Below are 19678 nucleotides of genomic sequence, written 5' to 3'. Positions count from 1 at the left end.
TTGTGTCGTTGTGTCGGTTGTGTCATTGTGTTGGTTGTGTCATTGTGTTGGTTGTGTCATTGTGTCGTTGTGTGGTTGTGTCGTTGTGTCGTTGTGTCGTTGTGTCGTTGTGTCGTTGTGTCGTTGTGTCGGTGTGTCGTTGTGTCGTTGTGTCGTTGTGTCGTTGTGTCGGTGTGTTGGTTGTGTCGTTGTGTCGTTGTGTCGTTGTGTCGTTGTGTCGGTGTGTTGGTTGTGTCGTTGTGTCGTTGTGTCGTTGTGTCGTTGTGTCGTTGTGTCGGTGTGTTGGTTGTGTCGTTGTGTCGTTGTGTCGTTGTGTCGTTGTGTCGTTGTGTCGTTGTGTGGTTGTGTCATTGTGTCATTGTGTTGGTTGTGTCATTGTGTTGGTTGTGTCGTTGTGTCATTGTGTTGGTTGTGTCGTTGTGTCATTGTGTTGGTTGTGTCGTTGTGTCATTGTGTTGGTTGTGTCGTTGTGTCGTTGTGTCGGTGTGTCATTGTGTTGGTTGTGTCATTGTGTTGGTTGTGTCGTTGTGTCGTTGTGTCGTTGTGTCGTTGTGTCATTGTGTTGGTTGTGTCGTTGTGTCATTGTGTCATTGTGTTGGTTGTGTCGTTGTGTCGTTGTGTCGGTGTGTCATTGTGTTGGTTGTGTCATTGTGTCGTTGTGTCGTTGTGTCGGTGTGTTGGTTGTGTCATTGTGTCGTTGTGTCATTGTGTCGTTGTGTCGGTGTGTCATTGTGTTGGTTGTGTCGTTGTGTCGTTGTGTCGTTGTGTCGTTGTGTCGGTGTGTCATTGTGTTGGTTGTGTCATTGTGTTGGTTGTGTCGTTGTGTCGTTGTGTCGTTGTGTCATTGTGTTGGTTGTGTCGTTGTGTCGTTGTGTCGTTGTGTGGTTGTGTCGTTGTGTCATTGTGTTGGTTGTGTCATTGTGTTGGTTGTGTCATTGTGTTGGTTGTGTCGTTGTGTCGTTGTGTCGGTGTGTCATTGTGTCGTTGTGTCGTTGTGTCGTTGTGTGGTTGTGTCGTTGTGTCATTGTGTTGGTTGTGTCGTTGTGTCATTGTGTCGTTGTGTCATTGTGTCGTTGTGTCGTTGTGTCATTGTGTTGGTTGTGTCATTGTGTTGGTTGTGTCATTGTGTTGGTTGTGTCATTGTGTTGGTTGTGTCATTGTGTTGGTTGTGTCATTGTGTTGGTTGTGTCGTTGTGTCGTTGTGTCGGTGTGTCATTGTGTTGGTTGTGTCATTGTGTTGGTTGTGTCGTTGTGTCGTTGTGTCGTTGTGTCATTGTGTTGGTTGTGTCATTGTGTTGGTTGTGTCGTTGTGTTGGTTGTGTCGTTGTGTCGTTGTGTCGGTGTGTCATTGTGTCGTTGTGTCGGTGTGTCATTGTGTCGGTGTGTTGGTTGTGTCGTTGTGTCGTTGTGTCGGTGTGTCGTTGTGTCGTTGTGTCGTTGTGTCGTTGTGTTGGTTGTGTCGTTGTGTCGTTGTGTCGGTGTGTCGTTGTGTCATTGTGCTGGTTGTGTCATTGTGTTGGTTGTGTCATTGTGTCGTTGTGTCGTTGTGTCGTTGTGTTGGTTGTGTCATTGTGTTGGTTGTGTCGGTGTGTTGGTTGTGTCGTTGTGTCGTTGTGTCGTTGTGTCGTTGTGTCGGTGTGTTGGTGTGTTGGTTGTGTCGTTGTGTCGTTGTGTCGTGTCGGTGTGTCGGTGTGTTGGTTGTGTCATTGTGTTGGTTGTGTCGTTGTGTCGGTGTGTTGGTTGTGTCATTGTGTTGGTTGTGTCGTTGTGTCGGTGTGTTGGTTGTGTCGTTGTGTCGTTGTGTCGTTGTGTCGTTGTGTCGTTGTGTCGGTGTGTTGGTTGTGTCGGTGTGTTGGTTGTGTCGTTGTGTCGTTGTGTCGTTGTGTCGTTGTGTCGTTGTGTGGTTGTGTCGTTGTGTCGTTGTGTGGTTGTGTCGTTGTGTCGTTGTGTCGTTGTGTCGTTGTGTCGTTGTGTCGTTGTGTCGTTGTGTCATTGTGTCGTTGTGTCGTTGTGTCGGTGTGTTGGTTGTGTCGTTGTGTCGTTGTGTCGTTGTGTCGGTGTGTTGGTTGTGTCGGTGTGTTGGTTGTGTCGTTGTGTCGTTGTGTCGTTGTGTCGTTGTGTGGTTGTGTCGTTGTGTCGTTGTGTCGTTGTGTTGGTTGTGTCATTGTGTTGGTTGTGTCATTGTGTCATTGTGTCGTTGTGTCGGTGTGTTGGTTGTGTCGTTGTGTCGTTGTGTCGTTGTGTCGGTGTGTCATTGTGTTGGTTGTGTCGGTGTGTTGGTTGTGTCGTTGTGTCGTTGTGTCGTTGTGTCGTTGTGTCGTTGTGTGGTTGTGTCGTTGTGTCGTTGTGTGGTTGTGTCGTTGTGTCGTTGTGTCGTTGTGTCGTTGTGTCGTTGTGTCGGTGTGTTGGTTGTGTCGTTGTGTCGTTGTGTCGTTGTGTCGTTGTGTCGGTGTGTTGGTTGTGTCGTTGTGTCGTTGTGTCGTTGTGTCGGTGTGTTGGTTGTGTCGTTGTGTCGTTGTGTTGGTTGTGTCATTGTGTTGGTTGTGTCATTGTGTCGTTGTGTCGTTGTGTCGTTGTGTCGGTGTGTCATTGTGTTGGTTGTGTCATTGTGTTGGTTGTGTCATTGTGTTGGTTGTGTCATTGTGTTGGTTGTGTTGGTTGTGTTGGTTGTGTCATTGTGTTGGTTGTGTCATTGTGTTGGTTGTGTCATTGTGTTGGTTGTGTCATTGTGTTGGTTGTGTCATTGTGTTGGTTGTGTCATTGTGTTGGTTGTGTGGTTGTGTTGGTTGTGTCATTGTGTTGGTTGTGTCATTGTGTTGGTTGTGTCGTTGTGTTGGTTGTGTCGTTGTGTTGGTTGTGTCATTGTGTCGTTGTGTCGTTGTGTCATTGTGTTGGTTGTGTCATTGTGTTGGTTGTGTCATTGTGTTGGTTGTGTCGTTGTGTTGGTTGTGTCATTGTGTTGGTTGTGTCGTTGTGTCGTTGTGTCGTTGTGTCATTGTGTCGTTGTGTCGTTGTGTCGTTGTGTCGTTGTGTCGGTGTGTCGGTGTGTTGGTTGTGTCATTGTGTTGGTTGTGTCATTGTGTCGTTGTGTCGTTGTGTCATTGTGTTGGTTGTGTCATTGTGTCGGTGTGTCGGTGTGTTGGTTGTGTCATTGTGTTGGTTGTGTCATTGTGTCGTTGTGTCGTTGTGTCGTTGTGTTGGTTGTGTCATTGTGTTGGTTGTGTCGGTGTGTTGGTTGTGTCGTTGTGTCGTTGTGTCGTTGTGTCGTTGTGTCGTTGTGTCGGTGTGTTGGTTGTGTCATTGTGTCGGTGTGTTGGTTGTGTCGTTGTGTCGTTGTGTCGTTGTGTCGTTGTGTCGGTGTGTTGGTGTGTTGGTTGTGTCGTTGTGTCGTTGTGTCGTTGTGTCGTTGTGTCGTTGTGTCGTTGTGTCGGTGTGTCGTTGTGTCGGTGTGTCGGTGTGTTGGTTGTGTCATTGTGTTGGTTGTGTCGTTGTGTCATTGTGTCGTTGTGTCGTTGTGTCGGTGTGTCGGTGTGTCATTGTGTCGTTGTGTCGGTGTGTTGGTTGTGTCGTTGTGTCGTTGTGTCGTTGTGTCGTTGTGTCGGTGTGTCGGTGTGTCATTGTGTCGTTGTGTCGGTGTGTCATTGTGTCGTTGTGTCGGTGTGTTGGTTGTGTCGTTGTGTCGGTGTGTTGGTTGTGTCGTTGTGTCATTGTGTCGTTGTGTCGGTGTGTTGGTTGTGTCGTTGTGTCGTTGTGTCGTTGTGTCGTTGTGTTGGTGTGTTGGTTGTGTCATTGTGTCGTTGTGTCGTTGTGTCGTTGTGTCGGTGTGTTGGTTGTGTCGTTGTGTCGGTGTGTTGGTTGTGTCGTTGTGTCGTTGTGTTGGTGTGTTGGTTGTGTCGTTGTGTTGGTGTGTTGGTTGTGTCGTTGTGTCGTTGTGTCGTTGTGTCGTTGTGTTGGTGTGTTGGTTGTGTCGTTGTGTTGGTGTGTTGGTTGTGTCATTGTGTTGGTTGTGTCGTTGTGTCATTGTGTCGTTGTGTCGTTGTGTCGGTGTGTCGTTGTGTCGGTGTGTCATTGTGTCGTTGTGTCGGTGTGTTGGTTGTGTCGTTGTGTCGTTGTGTCGTTGTGTCGTTGTGTGGTTGTGTCGTTGTGTCATTGTGTTGGTTGTGTCATTGTGTTGGTTGTGTCATTGTGTTGGTTGTGTCGTTGTGTCGTTGTGTCGGTGTGTCATTGTGTCGTTGTGTCGTTGTGTCGTTGTGTGGTTGTGTCGTTGTGTCATTGTGTTGGTTGTGTCGTTGTGTCATTGTGTCGTTGTGTCATTGTGTCGTTGTGTCGTTGTGTCATTGTGTTGGTTGTGTCATTGTGTTGGTTGTGTCATTGTGTTGGTTGTGTCATTGTGTTGGTTGTGTCATTGTGTTGGTTGTGTCATTGTGTTGGTTGTGTCGTTGTGTCGTTGTGTCGGTGTGTCATTGTGTTGGTTGTGTCATTGTGTTGGTTGTGTCGTTGTGTCGTTGTGTCGTTGTGTCATTGTGTTGGTTGTGTCATTGTGTTGGTTGTGTCGTTGTGTTGGTTGTGTCGTTGTGTCGTTGTGTCGGTGTGTCATTGTGTCGTTGTGTCGGTGTGTCATTGTGTCGGTGTGTTGGTTGTGTCGTTGTGTCGTTGTGTCGGTGTGTCGTTGTGTCGTTGTGTCGTTGTGTCGTTGTGTTGGTTGTGTCGTTGTGTCGTTGTGTCGGTGTGTCGTTGTGTCATTGTGCTGGTTGTGTCATTGTGTTGGTTGTGTCATTGTGTCGTTGTGTCGTTGTGTCGTTGTGTTGGTTGTGTCATTGTGTTGGTTGTGTCGGTGTGTTGGTTGTGTCGTTGTGTCGTTGTGTCGTTGTGTCGTTGTGTCGGTGTGTTGGTGTGTTGGTTGTGTCGTTGTGTCGTTGTGTCGTGTCGGTGTGTCGGTGTGTTGGTTGTGTCATTGTGTTGGTTGTGTCGTTGTGTCGGTGTGTTGGTTGTGTCATTGTGTTGGTTGTGTCGTTGTGTCGGTGTGTTGGTTGTGTCGTTGTGTCGTTGTGTCGTTGTGTCGTTGTGTCGTTGTGTCGGTGTGTTGGTTGTGTCGGTGTGTTGGTTGTGTCGTTGTGTCGTTGTGTCGTTGTGTCGTTGTGTCGTTGTGTGGTTGTGTCGTTGTGTCGTTGTGTGGTTGTGTCGTTGTGTCGTTGTGTCGTTGTGTCGTTGTGTCGTTGTGTCGTTGTGTCGTTGTGTCATTGTGTCGTTGTGTCGTTGTGTCGGTGTGTTGGTTGTGTCGTTGTGTCGTTGTGTCGTTGTGTCGGTGTGTTGGTTGTGTCGGTGTGTTGGTTGTGTCGTTGTGTCGTTGTGTCGTTGTGTCGTTGTGTGGTTGTGTCGTTGTGTCGTTGTGTCGTTGTGTTGGTTGTGTCATTGTGTTGGTTGTGTCATTGTGTCATTGTGTCGTTGTGTCGGTGTGTTGGTTGTGTCGTTGTGTCGTTGTGTCGTTGTGTCGGTGTGTCATTGTGTTGGTTGTGTCGGTGTGTTGGTTGTGTCGTTGTGTCGTTGTGTCGTTGTGTCGTTGTGTCGTTGTGTGGTTGTGTCGTTGTGTCGTTGTGTGGTTGTGTCGTTGTGTCGTTGTGTCGTTGTGTCGTTGTGTCGTTGTGTCGGTGTGTTGGTTGTGTCGTTGTGTCGTTGTGTCGTTGTGTCGTTGTGTCGGTGTGTTGGTTGTGTCGTTGTGTCGTTGTGTCGTTGTGTCGGTGTGTTGGTTGTGTCGTTGTGTCGTTGTGTTGGTTGTGTCATTGTGTTGGTTGTGTCATTGTGTCGTTGTGTCGTTGTGTCGTTGTGTCGGTGTGTCATTGTGTTGGTTGTGTCATTGTGTTGGTTGTGTCATTGTGTTGGTTGTGTCATTGTGTTGGTTGTGTTGGTTGTGTTGGTTGTGTCATTGTGTTGGTTGTGTCATTGTGTTGGTTGTGTCATTGTGTTGGTTGTGTCATTGTGTTGGTTGTGTCATTGTGTTGGTTGTGTCATTGTGTTGGTTGTGTGGTTGTGTTGGTTGTGTCATTGTGTTGGTTGTGTCATTGTGTTGGTTGTGTCGTTGTGTTGGTTGTGTCGTTGTGTTGGTTGTGTCATTGTGTCGTTGTGTCGTTGTGTCATTGTGTTGGTTGTGTCATTGTGTTGGTTGTGTCATTGTGTTGGTTGTGTCGTTGTGTTGGTTGTGTCATTGTGTTGGTTGTGTCGTTGTGTCGTTGTGTCGTTGTGTCATTGTGTCGTTGTGTCGTTGTGTCGTTGTGTCGTTGTGTCGGTGTGTCGGTGTGTTGGTTGTGTCATTGTGTTGGTTGTGTCATTGTGTCGTTGTGTCGTTGTGTCATTGTGTTGGTTGTGTCATTGTGTCGGTGTGTCGGTGTGTTGGTTGTGTCATTGTGTTGGTTGTGTCATTGTGTCGTTGTGTCGTTGTGTCGTTGTGTTGGTTGTGTCATTGTGTTGGTTGTGTCGGTGTGTTGGTTGTGTCGTTGTGTCGTTGTGTCGTTGTGTCGTTGTGTCGTTGTGTCGGTGTGTTGGTTGTGTCATTGTGTCGGTGTGTTGGTTGTGTCGTTGTGTCGTTGTGTCGTTGTGTCGTTGTGTCGGTGTGTTGGTGTGTTGGTTGTGTCGTTGTGTCGTTGTGTCGTTGTGTCGTTGTGTCGTTGTGTCGTTGTGTCGGTGTGTCGTTGTGTCGGTGTGTCGGTGTGTTGGTTGTGTCATTGTGTTGGTTGTGTCGTTGTGTCATTGTGTCGTTGTGTCGTTGTGTCGGTGTGTCGGTGTGTCATTGTGTCGTTGTGTCGGTGTGTTGGTTGTGTCGTTGTGTCGTTGTGTCGTTGTGTCGTTGTGTCGGTGTGTCGGTGTGTCATTGTGTCGTTGTGTCGGTGTGTCATTGTGTCGTTGTGTCGGTGTGTTGGTTGTGTCGTTGTGTCGGTGTGTTGGTTGTGTCGTTGTGTCATTGTGTCGTTGTGTCGGTGTGTTGGTTGTGTCGTTGTGTCGTTGTGTCGTTGTGTCGTTGTGTTGGTGTGTTGGTTGTGTCATTGTGTCGTTGTGTCGTTGTGTCGTTGTGTCGGTGTGTTGGTTGTGTCGTTGTGTCGGTGTGTTGGTTGTGTCGTTGTGTCGTTGTGTTGGTGTGTTGGTTGTGTCGTTGTGTTGGTGTGTTGGTTGTGTCGTTGTGTCGTTGTGTCGTTGTGTCGTTGTGTTGGTGTGTTGGTTGTGTCGTTGTGTTGGTGTGTTGGTTGTGTCATTGTGTTGGTTGTGTCGTTGTGTCATTGTGTCGTTGTGTCGTTGTGTCGGTGTGTCGTTGTGTCGGTGTGTCATTGTGTCGTTGTGTCGGTGTGTTGGTTGTGTCGTTGTGTCGTTGTGTCGTTGTGTCGGTGTGTTGGTTGTGTCGGTGTGTTGGTTGTGTCGTTGTGTCGTTGTGTCATTGTGTTGGTTGTGTCGTTGTGTTGGTTGTGTCGTTGTGTCGTTGTGTCGTTGTGTCGTTGTGTCATTGTGTTGGTTGTGTCGTTGTGTCGGTGTGTTGGTTGTGTCATTGTGTTGGTTGTGTCGTTGTGTCATTGTGTCGTTGTGTCGTTGTGTCGTTGTGTCGTTGTGTCGGTGTGTCATTGTGTCGTTGTGTCGGTGTGTTGGTTGTGTCGTTGTGTCGTTGTGTCGTTGTGTCGGTGTGTTGGTTGTGTCGGTGTGTTGGTTGTGTCGTTGTGTCGTTGTGTCGTTGTGTCGTTGTGTTGGTGTGTTGGTTGTGTCGTTGTGTCGTTGTGTTGGTTGTGTCGTTGTGTCGTTGTGTCGTTGTGTCGTTGTGTCGTTGTGTCGGTGTGTCGGTGTGTCGTTGTGTCGTTGTGTCGGTGTGTTGGTTGTGTCGTTGTGTCGTTGTGTCGGTGTGTCGGTGTGTTGGTTGTGTCGTTGTGTCGTTGTGTCGTTGTGTCGTTGTGTCGGTGTGTTGGTTGTGTCGTTGTGTCGTTGTGTCGGTGTGTCGGTGTGTTGGTTGTGTCGTTGTGTCGTTGTGTCGTTGTGTCGTTGTGTCGGTGTGTTGGTTGTGTCGTTGTGTCGTTGTGTCGGTGTGTCGTTGTGTCGGTGTGTTGGTTGTGTCGTTGTGTCGTTGTGTCGTTGTGTCGTTGTGTCGTTGTGTCGGTGTGTTGGTTGTGTCGTTGTGTCGTTGTGTCGTTGTGTCGTTGTGTCGGTGTGTCGGTGTGTCGTTGTGTCGTTGTGTCGTTGTGTTGGTTGTGTCGTTGTGTCGGTGTGTTGGTTGTGTCGTTGTGTCGTTGTGTCGTTGTGTTGGTTGTGTCGTTGTGTCGGTGTGTTGGTTGTGTCGTTGTGTCGTTGTGTTGGTTGTGTCGTTGTGTCGTTGTGTCGTTGTGTTGGTTGTGTCGTTGTGTCGTTGTGTCGGTGTGTCGTTGTGTCGTTGTGTCGTTGTGTTGGTTGTGTCGTTGTGTCGTTGTGTCGTTGTGTCGGTGTGTCGTTGTGTCGTTGTGTCGTTGTGTCGTTGTGTCGGTGTGTCGTTGTGTCGTTGTGTCGTTGTGTCGGTGTGTCGGTGTGTCGTTGTGTCGTTGTGTCGTTGTGTTGGTTGTGTCGTTGTGTCGGTGTGTTGGTTGTGTCGTTGTGTCGTTGTGTTGGTTGTGTCGTTGTGTCGTTGTGTCGTTGTGTCGGTGTGTCGTTGTGTCGTTGTGTCGTTGTGTTGGTTGTGTCGTTGTGTCGTTGTGTCGGTGTGTTGGTTGTGTCGTTGTGTCGTTGTGTTGGTTGTGTCGTTGTGTCGTTGTGTCGTTGTGTCGTTGTGTCGTTGTGTCGTTGTGTGGTTGTGTCGTTGTGTCGTTGTGTCGTTGTGTCGGTGTGTTGGTTGTGTCGTTGTGTCGTTGTGTCGTTGTGTCGTTGTGTCGTTGTGTCGGTGTGTTGGTTGTGTCGTTGTGTCGTTGTGTCGTTGTGTCGGTGTGTTGGTTGTGTCGTTGTGTCGTTGTGTCGTTGTGTCGTTGTGTCGTTGTGTTGGTTGTGTCGGTGTGTTGGTTGTGTCGTTGTGTCGTTGTGTCGTTGTGTCGTTGTGTTGGTTGTGTCGGTGTGTTGGTTGTGTCGTTGTGTCGTTGTGTCGTTGTGTTGGTTGTGTCGGTGTGTTGGTTGTGTCGTTGTGTCGTTGTGTCGTTGTGTCGTTGTGTCGGTGTGTTGGTTGTGTCGTTGTGTCGTTGTGTTGGTGTGTTGGTTGTGTCGTTGTGTCGTTGTGTTGGTGTGTTGGTGTGTTGGTTGTGTCGTTGTGTCGTTGTGTCGGTGTGTCGTTGTGTCGTTGTGTCGTTGTGTCGTTGTGTCGGTGTGTCGGTGTGTTGGTTGTGTCGGTGTGTTGGTTGTGTCGTTGTGTCGTTGTGTCGGTGTGTCGTTGTGTCGTTGTGTCGTTGTGTCGGTGTGTTGGTGTGTTGGTTGTGTCGGTGTGTCGTTGTGTCGTTGTGTCGTTGTGTCGTTGTGTCGGTGTGTCGGTGTGTCGGTGTGTTGGTTGTGTCGTTGTGTCGTTGTGTCGGTGTGTCGTTGTGTCGTTGTGTCGTTGTGTCGTTGTGTTGGTGTGTTGGTGTGTTGGTGTGTTGGTTGTGTCGTTGTGTCGTTGTGTCGTTGTGTCGTTGTGTCGTTGTGTCGGTGTGTTGGTTGTGTTGGTTGTGTCGTTGTGTCGTTGTGTCGGTGTGTTGGTTGTGTCGTTGTGTCGTTGTGTCGTTGTGTTGGTTGTGTCGTTGTGTCGTTGTGTCGGTGTGTCGTTGTGTCGTTGTGTCGTTGTGTTGGTTGTGTCGTTGTGTCGTTGTGTCGTTGTGTCGGTGTGTCGTTGTGTCGTTGTGTCGTTGTGTTGGTTGTGTCGTTGTGTCGTTGTGTCGGTGTGTCGTTGTGTTGGTTGTGTCGTTGTGTCGTTGTGTTGGTTGTGTCGTTGTGTCGTTGTGTCGTTGTGTCGGTGTGTCGTTGTGTCGTTGTGTCGTTGTGTCGTTGTGTCGGTGTGTCGTTGTGTCGTTGTGTCGTTGTGTTGGTTGTGTCGTTGTGTCGGTGTGTCGGTGTGTCGTTGTGTCGTTGTGTCGTTGTGTTGGTTGTGTCGTTGTGTCGGTGTGTTGGTTGTGTCGTTGTGTCGTTGTGTTGGTTGTGTCGTTGTGTCGTTGTGTCGTTGTGTCGGTGTGTCGTTGTGTCGTTGTGTCGTTGTGTTGGTTGTGTCGTTGTGTCGTTGTGTCGGTGTGTTGGTTGTGTCGTTGTGTCGTTGTGTTGGTTGTGTCGTTGTGTCGTTGTGTCGTTGTGTCGTTGTGTCGTTGTGTCGTTGTGTCGTTGTGTGGTTGTGTCGTTGTGTCGTTGTGTCGTTGTGTCGGTGTGTTGGTTGTGTCGTTGTGTCGTTGTGTCGTTGTGTCGTTGTGTCGTTGTGTCGGTGTGTTGGTTGTGTCGTTGTGTCGTTGTGTCGTTGTGTCGGTGTGTTGGTTGTGTCGTTGTGTCGTTGTGTCGTTGTGTCGTTGTGTCGTTGTGTCGTTGTGTCGTTGTGTCGTTGTGTGGTTGTGTCGTTGTGTCGTTGTGTCGTTGTGTCGGTGTGTTGGTTGTGTCGTTGTGTCGTTGTGTCGTTGTGTCGTTGTGTTGGTTGTGTTGGTTGTGTTGGTTGTGTCGGTGTGTTGGTTGTGTCGTTGTGTCGTTGTGTCGTTGTGTCGTTGTGTTGGTTGTGTCGTTGTGTCGTTGTGTCGGTGTGTTGGTTGTGTCGTTGTGTCGTTGTGTTGGTTGTGTCGTTGTGTCGTTGTGTCGTTGTGTCGTTGTGTCGTTGTGTCGTTGTGTGGTTGTGTCGTTGTGTCGTTGTGTCGTTGTGTCGGTGTGTTGGTTGTGTCGTTGTGTCGTTGTGTCGTTGTGTCGTTGTGTCGGTGTGTTGGTTGTGTCGTTGTGTCGTTGTGTCGTTGTGTCGGTGTGTTGGTTGTGTCGTTGTGTCGTTGTGTCGTTGTGTCGTTGTGTCGTTGTGTTGGTTGTGTCGGTGTGTTGGTTGTGTCGTTGTGTCGTTGTGTCGTTGTGTCGTTGTGTCGTTGTGTTGGTTGTGTCGGTGTGTTGGTTGTGTCGTTGTGTCGTTGTGTCGTTGTGTTGGTTGTGTCGGTGTGTTGGTTGTGTCGTTGTGTCGTTGTGTCGTTGTGTCGTTGTGTCGTTGTGTCGGTGTGTTGGTTGTGTCGTTGTGTCGTTGTGTTGGTGTGTTGGTTGTGTCGTTGTGTCGTTGTGTTGGTGTGTTGGTGTGTTGGTTGTGTCGTTGTGTCGTTGTGTCGGTGTGTCGTTGTGTCGTTGTGTCGTTGTGTCGTTGTGTCGGTGTGTCGGTGTGTTGGTTGTGTCGTTGTGTCGTTGTGTCGTTGTGTCGTTGTGTCGTTGTGTCGGTGTGTCGGTGTGTTGGTTGTGTCGTTGTGTCGTTGTGTCGGTGTGTCGTTGTGTCGTTGTGTCGTTGTGTCGTTGTGTCGGTGTGTTGGTTGTGTCGGTGTGTCGTTGTGTCGTTGTGTCGTTGTGTCGTTGTGTCGGTGTGTTGGTGTGTTGGTTGTGTCGTTGTGTCGTTGTGTCGGTGTGTCGTTGTGTCGTTGTGTCGTTGTGTCGTTGTGTCGTTGTGTTGGTGTGTTGGTGTGTTGGTGTGTTGGTTGTGTCGTTGTGTCGTTGTGTCGTTGTGTCGTTGTGTCGTTGTGTCGTTGTGTCGGTGTGTTGGTTGTGTTGGTTGTGTCGTTGTGTCGTTGTGTCGGTGTGTTGGTTGTGTCGTTGTGTCGTTGTGTCGTTGTGTTGGTTGTGTCGTTGTGTTGGTTGTGTAGGTGTGTAGGTGTGTAGGTGTGTAGTTGTGTAGGTGTGTAGTTGTGTAGGTGTGTAGTTGTGTAGTTGTGTAGTTGTGTAGTTGTGTAGTTGTGTGGTTGTGTGGTTGTGTGGTTGTGTAGGTGTGTAGGTGTGTAGTTGTGTAGTTGTGTAGTTGTGTAGTTGTGTAGGTGTGTAGGTGTGTAGTTGTGTAGGTGTGTAGGTGTGTAGGTGTGTAGGTGTGTAGGTGTGTAGGTGTGTAGTTGTGTAGTTGTGTGGTTGTGTGGTTGTGTAGTTGTGTAGTTGTACCTGGTCCAGGTCAACAGCCGTGAAGACGACTCGTCCTTTGTCGTCTCCAGAGAAAAGTTTCATCCCGTTGGTGCTCCAGGCCAACGAGGTCACCTGACCTCTGTGAAGACCAACCACGTCGAAGCGCTTCAGCTGCAGCAGACAGACAGGTAGAGACAGACAGGTAGAGACTAGGGATGCCCACTCCGTCCGTGGCCCACAGCTTTTAAAACAGTGTTTCCCAACCTTGGGGTCGGGACCCCACGTGGGGTCGCCTGAAATTCAAACGAGGTCGCCTGAAATGTTTAGTAGCTTAATTGATGAATTTAAATTAATCTGACCCAGAAAGGTTAGAAACCACTGTTTTAAAAGACACTGGGTTTTTTTGGGAATGTTGCATCTTTCAGCACTCACAATGGGCCGATATACAGTAGGCCTCAATGAAAAACTTTATATAACTTGTTGTGCTTTTTTGATGAGCAACGGCAACTGGAATATTCAAAAACTGTCAGAATAGTCAATAAACATTTACTTTCTTTGAAAATTAAGTTTAAAAAAATATTTTATTTAAAAACTTTAACCACTTTCGGTATTCGGTATTATTCGGTTATTCGGCCAAACGTTTTGATTTTATTTGGTATTCGGCTTCGGCCAAAAAATGCCATTCGGTGCACCCCTAGTAGAGACAGACAGGTAGAGAGACAGGTGAGACAGACAGACAGACAGACAGACAGACAGACAGACAGACAGGTAGAAAGACAGGTAGAGACAGACAGACAGACAGGTAGAGACAGACAGACAGACAGACAGGTAGAGACAGACAGACAGGTAGAGACAGGTAGAGACAGACAGACAGGTTGTTACCTGTTTGTTTCGTCCAGGAAGTGGAGACACCAGGTGGAAGACAGCAACCCGTCCTGAAGCTGTTCCCACGGCAACAAGGTCATCGAAACAGCTGAGCAGCTTCACGGCCGTGATGGCATCACACTTCCCCTGCACACACACACACACACACACACACACACACACACACACACACACACACACACACACACACACACACACACACACACACAGGTCAGTGTGTGTAGCTATAGAAACGTAGCTGTAGCTCCTTACAGCTGAACAGCGCCACCATGAGTCTGATGTCGCCATGTTGCCTAGGACAGACGTTCTAAAGCTACGTTCAGACCACAGACTGTATCAGAACGGCCGTAGCACCGTGACGTCCTCCATTGGTTTGGGGGAGTCTGTTTGTGTCTCTACTACGGGGGTTTGAACCGCGCCATGTTGGATTCTACTGCCATATTTGGAGCGGTGCGGCCGTTGGCCGGCCGAGAGCCCGCCCACTGGCCTCGTAGCAGCGGTCGCCGGACCTGTCACTCAACGGTTCTGCGCCCTGATTGGCCAGAACTTTAAACCTAATAACAGTAAAACGGTAGAGTTTTAAAAAATTCACCCCCCTCAGAGTGTGTGCGGGGGTAGAAACTATCGGTTGAGACCAAAAAAATGAAATGTACCAGGCTGTAAATATGTTTTTTTAAGCTGTAAAATCGGCTATTTTAACATGGGGCTCGATTGGAGTTGCTCCCTTCTGGAGCCAGCCCCCAGCGACAGCCCAGGGGATTGCAGCTTTTTGAACGCGGAAGTGAGCTTCACTTCTCAGACCGACAACTGCCCCCTTGGTTCACACCGAGGTCGCGCCGCCAGAGGAGCGTTCTGGGCTGCTGTTTTTATTTTTGTTGTCAGACAGACGGATGTTGTAGGTTTTGGTCGAGCGAAAAAAGCGACTATCAATCTGTCGGCGCGGCGAGTGTCGCGGCGCGCGGCCAGCCCCGTTGAGCGGCGCGGTCCAAACCAGCCGTCGCCACCGCGCGAATCCACCGCAAAAGTTGAACATTTCAACTCACGCGGGCGGTGAATGGCCCGTGCCGCGCGGCGCGATCTCGGTGTGAACACAGCATAAAGGACTGACGTTCTAAACATTGTAACCATGGTAACCCCAGATTCTGATTAAATTTACTCATAGGCGTCAAGATGGATTTGGTCCCCACCACCACATGAACTCCATTATCCTAGAAGCAGCTGAAACACTGAGCACATGTAGCTTCAGATACGTGCTTCATGTTTGTTAACTAAATCAACATCTAATCTGTCCCTTCAGATTAAAGTTCGTGTCTGTTTGGAGCAGCTGCTGCCAGATGTGCAGCTGCAGTGACAGATGAGCAGCTGCTGCCAGATGTGCAGCTGCAGTGACAGTTTCCTCCTGAACTTCCCTGTAAACTGTTTTCTTGTCTGTAACAACATCTCGTCTGATCCCTCCTCTGTTGCTCACCCTGAGCTTTCTCCTGGTTTTCCCTGTTAAAAGGGTTTTCCATGGAGTTTCTCCTCAGTGCATGTGAGGGTCTAAGGACAGAGGATGTTGTTATGATGGGATGTAAAGCCCTTTGAGACAGACTGTTGGTAAAAACAGGCTATACTAATAAAGCTGCCTTGCCTTGTGACTAAATCACTATACCTAGATCACTAAACCTGAGCCACCATCCCATCCTCACTCACTCACGTCGTGACGATGGGACAAAGTCTCTTATTGTATATTATTCTGTGTTTTTCAAAAACACACAGACGTGATCCCACGCTGCCAATTCTCTAAGCCACGCCCCCAAACACGATGGGCCAATCACAGTGCGCATAGCTAGCCCATACACTGGGACATTCTCTGCTTCCACGTCCATTGAAATGCATTGCAGTTAGTCAGTTTTCATTGGTTTTTATATGTTTTTTCTTGACATGTTAAGTTTAAATGGTCAAACGGTGTTCATGGGGTACATGTAACTCTGACACTAGGTATCCTGAGAGGCCACGGGGGGGATTTTTTTACCTTTTCCCAAGCCACATCTCAACCCAGAGAAGTGTCTGCTCTGGATAAAGTTATGCAGTAGACCACAACACCAACTAAACCTGGATAAACTTAACAAGGATGTCTACATCTGTTCTAAGTTAAGTCAACAACGTATTTGAGGCAACATATTGTCAGAGATGTTTAGATGTTAGCCAGTATCACAACTAAGCATAAAGCCCGCTAGCTTAATGCTAACGTATAATGTAAAACTCCATAGACAGGCTAACAGAAATTAGCCTGTCGCTATCGACAGCCATAGCAGTAAAGCTAAGTGAAGTTTTGGTGACTTGGAGATGATATTTAATCTTTCTGTCTCTCCTGTGAAATGTCTCTACTGTGACAGCTGTTGCCATAGCAACTGTCACCGGATGTTGACTGTTTGTCCCAGTGAGTGGAGGGGGCGGGGCTTAGCCAGAGAGTGAGTGGAGGGGGCGGGGCTTAGCCAGAGGGGGCGGGGCTTAGCCAGAGAGTGAGTGGAGGGAGCGGGGCTTAGCCAGAGGGGGCGGGGCTTAGCCAGAGAGTGAGTGGAGGGGGCGGGGCTTAGCCAGAGAGTGGGTGGAGGGGGCGGGGCTTAGCCAGAGAGTGCGTGGAGGGGGCGGGGCTTAGCCAGAGAGTGAGTGGAGGGGGCGGGGCTTAGCCAGAGAGTGAGTGGAGGGGGCGGGGCTTAGCCAGAGTGTGAGTGGAGGGGGCGGGGCTTAGCCAGAGAGTGAGTGGAGGGGGCGGGGCTTAGCCAGAGAGTGAGTGGAGGGGGCGGGGTTTAGCCAGAGGGTGAGTGGAGGGGGCGGGGCTTAGCCAGAGAGTGAGTGGAGGGGGCGGGGCTTAGCCAGAGAGTGAGTGGAGGGGGCGGGGCTTAGCCAGAGAGTGAGTGGAGGGGGCGGGGCTTAGCCAGAGAGTGAGTGGAGGGGGCGGGGCTTAGCCACAGAGTGAGTGGAGGGGGCGGGGCTTAGCCAGAGAGTGAGTGGAGGGGGCGGGGCTTAGGGTTAGGGTTAGCAACGACAGCAGCACAGGAGCGTTTTACCGGTTCAACCGTCTCAGCTGCTCTGGTCCCGTCGTCATGGCGACATGGCGGAGAACACTGCATCTACGTTTCTATGGCTGTTTTCGAAGCAGCATACTACCATACTGCCTACTACATACTGCGTTAGTATGTATACTACATACTGAATGTAGTATCAGTTTGCTACTTCAGCAGACCGACACCGTTCACACCGCAGTATGCAGTATACGAGTTTCCCAGAATGCATTTCACGGCAGCGGTAGCTGTAAAACAGGCTAAAAGCTGTTTTATTTCCCGCTCTAGTTCTGTTATTATGTAACTTTATTAAGTTTTAATATGTTTTCATGAGAGAAAGTAACTGTTTAGATCCCAAATATACGGCCAGTTGATCCAAACGACGGCTGTTTAGAAGTTTGCTCCGATGTTTTTCAGAGAAGTGAAGCTCTGCAGCGACCGGGACATCACAGAGGCAGCAGCCGGTCTGCAGAGCTGCTCGGCCGGCCAACCTCCGTCCTCATCCCGGGGGAGAAAACCATCTCTAATTAACTTACCCGCAGGTTTTTAAAGGTTTACCACCGGCTGGTTAAATTATTTCTAGGAGATAAATGTTGGTCTCAGTGATGAAATCTAACAGCTGTATCAGTAGCATTAGTTAGTGTGAATGTAAAGTGAAGCTTCCTGTGTGTATTGGACAGAAGAGCAGCGCTGCCTCGGGGCTCTGGAGCCTACGGACACAAACCACCACATTTACATCAAGAAATACATGTTTTACTATCAACACATCAGTCTGCAGTAAGGTTTATTTTATTAAACTATAGTTACGGTACACGGCTACACTACCGTCTTTGGTTACGCTCTGGTCACGGTTAGACGTCAGGGGAGCATTGCATTGTGGGATACAGTACGATGTAGACTGGTCAGATACTGGAGAGATTTTCCGAATCAGTACGACATCCGGGAACTTTTCACATACTGCAGATTTAGCTTTTGTTCGCATACTACATACTGCATTTTGGCCAAATCAGTACGTACTAGCAGTATAGTATGTGGTTTAGAATACAGCCCGAGTGTACGAGTGTGATGTCACCACAGAAGAAGAGCTCTGACCTCCAGACTGTACTTGTTCATGGTTGCCAGGCGACGACAGTACAGGTACAGCATCCCGATGCTGCTGCCCACGGCAACGAAGTCGCTGCTGCTGTCGAGCGCCGTCAGGTAAACGAGGACGGAGCGGAAGCCGCGCTGCACCTGGGGAGAGATGACATCATCACCACTAACACTGTTTATAACAAAGTTAAAGAAACTCACTGTAAAGTTCTCCCGTTAACTCATTTCAACATGTACAGATGTTCCAGCTGCTGTGTTTCTGTGGCCAGACTGAAGGAACTTTACACATCTGTTTGTTGAATGTGATGTAACAATGAAAGTTTGGTTCTATCTTCCCCCATGTCAACATGTCAACATGTCAACATGTCAACATGTCATAAGATGTTACATGTTATTAACCTTCGGCTGCTTGGAACCAGGGCTGAGGTGATACCAAAAGTACCTGGTTGCAGGTGCTGCTGCTAGTGGAAACACGCAAACAGCGCCGAGCCGAGCCGAAGCTATTGGAAACGCGCCATAACTCACTACACTGGCTTCACAGTACAGCCCTCTGTTGTGTTGTGTGTTGTGTGTTGTGTGTTGTGTTATGGTGTTGTGTTACCTTGGCTGGGATGGCGTTGAGCAGGTAGTAGAGGGGACAGAACTCCCTCAGGACCGAAGGAGTCACAGCTGCTTCCATGTTTCCTCTTCAGCTCTGATCCAGCTGTGGAGACAGATGTTACTGATGTTACACATGTTACACATGTTACAGATGTGACTGTTACTGATGTTACAGATGTGACTGTTACTGATGTTACAGATGTGACTGTTACAGATGTTACTGATGTGACTGATGTGACTGTTACAGATGTGACCCTCCCTTCCTGTGAACCAGTCTGTCATCCAGTCCTCCCATTAAACTGGTCTGCTCTCCGTGGCTTCTCTGAGTTACAGGGGGTCTCGGCGTAGCAGTGCATGTCCATATGATGGTTGCTAATGGATACCAACTGTCTTCATAACAAAAAGACACACCAAAAAACATCCAGATACCTCCATGCTGCTCGTCTGTAATGTCCCTCTTGTATTGAAGCCCTGAAATGAGAAATTGTTCAGAAAAAAATTAAATAAGTCTATATTTCAAGCTTGTTTGTAGCAGAAGCTTCTCTTCCTGGTTCGTCAAATTTGGGTTAGGTTCGGAACAATTTCTCATGTCAGAGCTTCAATACAAAAGGGACATTACATACGAGCAGTATGGAGGTATTTGGATGTTTTTTGGTGTGTCTTTTTGGACGAAGAAAAGTGAGCTCTGTTCTCAACCGTCATATGGACATGCACTGCTACGCCGAGACCCCCTGTAACTCAGAGAAGCCACGGAGGACTCTGAAACTTCTCCCAGCCCTTAGTCCACATGAGGGGGAGGAGATAATTTTGGGTGAACTATCCCTTTAACACCTCCATGTTTCTCACATTCTCTGTTGTAAACTGTTGTCTTGTCTGTAACAACATCTCTGTCCTGGGTGATGATCCCTCCTCTGTTGCTCACCCTGAGGTTTCTCCTGGTTTTCCCTGTTAAAAGGGTTTTCCATGGAGTTTTTCCTCAGTGGATGTGAGGGTCTAAGGACAGAGGATGTTGTTATGATGGGATGTAAAGCCCTTTGAGGCAGATAAAATGCCTTGATGTTACAGATGTGACTGAGGTTGGGTGGATGATGCAGCTGCTGGTACTGGACTGTCCTGCTTGTGTATTGTATTGTATAGTATTGTGTGTACTAGGCTATGTATTGTGGTGTATGTGGTGGGAGTGTTGTGTTGTGTTGTGTTGTTTCTCTGTGAGAGCAACAAACCAACACACATTCCTATCAACATAACCTATCACATCCTATCTAACCCTGTTTCTACTGGTTGACATGGCAACACACTTTACATCTTGATTATTATTATTATTATTAGTAGTAGTAGTATTATTAGGGTATTAGTAGTTATAGTATCTACGGTGTCCGCGCTGTGTCACAGCAGCTACTGTGTAAACAACAACACAGGCCGAAGCTGCTTCGCCTCAAACACATGAACCGTAACACAACAACTAGCTGTTCCGGGTTGAACACGGAGGTAAACAGGATGTTAACGGACACACAACAACAGACACACACACCGACTGACGGTCAGGGTGTGTGTGTGTGTGTGTGTGTGTGTGTGTGTGTGTCCGTCAGCGCTGCAGCTGGATGTACAACAACAACAACACAACAACACAACGACACAATAAGAAGATGAAACAACAACACAGCAGCAGCAGCTGTCTCGGTGCTAGCTGTTAGCTGACGTCACACTCGGTGCTCAGCTGCACGCGGACACCTGTCAGTCAGCTGCACGCGGACACCTGTCAGTCAGTCAGGCTCGTACACGTGAACTCACTGCGCGCTCCCGCCAGGTGTAGATGTAGTTGCTGCTCCAGATGTTTATTCCAGATGAGCATGAAGCAGCAGCAGCCTGTCAGTCTGACCTGCTGTCATGGTGACTCCGCTGCAGCCAATCAGCGCCGCCTGTCGGTCACCCACCGGGACTGCGTCTGTGACGTCAGCGCGTCGCTTCCTGTCTGTGACGTCAGCGGTCTCTTCAAACCTTATTTTATTTAGATTTATTTATAAATGTAGTCGCTCTAAACCCTGTTTGTGTTGTGG

At 48.8% G+C, this 19678-nt stretch overlaps 1 protein-coding gene across 3 annotated transcripts in view; it reads right to left on the bottom strand.

The window, feature by feature from the left end:
• tecpr2 (tectonin beta-propeller repeat containing 2) overlaps positions 1-19511 on the bottom strand; it is a 64917-nt gene extending 45406 nt beyond the window's left edge. For 2 of the 3 annotated variants that reach the window (XM_083998874.1, XM_083998876.1), the window contains exons 1-5: positions 19401-19506; positions 17623-17724; positions 17022-17162; positions 12880-13008; positions 12037-12168 (exon numbers count right to left, since the gene is read on the bottom strand). In XM_083998874.1, coding sequence (XP_083855000.1) covers positions 12037-12168; positions 12880-13008; positions 17022-17162; positions 17623-17700 — 480 coding nt within the window. In that variant the 5' untranslated portion in view covers positions 17701-17724; positions 19401-19506. Of the gene's footprint in view, positions 1-12036; positions 12169-12879; positions 13009-17021; positions 17163-17622; positions 17725-19400 lie in introns of all 3 variants that reach the window. The other variant, XM_083998875.1, reaches the window with a different exon arrangement.
• Between the last annotated feature and the right edge of the window lie 167 nt (positions 19512-19678).

This window comes from Trachurus trachurus (assembly GCF_905171665.1).
Source record: "Trachurus trachurus genome assembly, chromosome: 22".
Lineage (NCBI taxonomy): Eukaryota > Metazoa > Chordata > Actinopteri > Carangiformes > Carangidae > Trachurus > Trachurus trachurus.
Note: the sequence above shows the minus strand (reverse complement) of the source record. Positions and strands in the feature narration are given on the sequence as shown.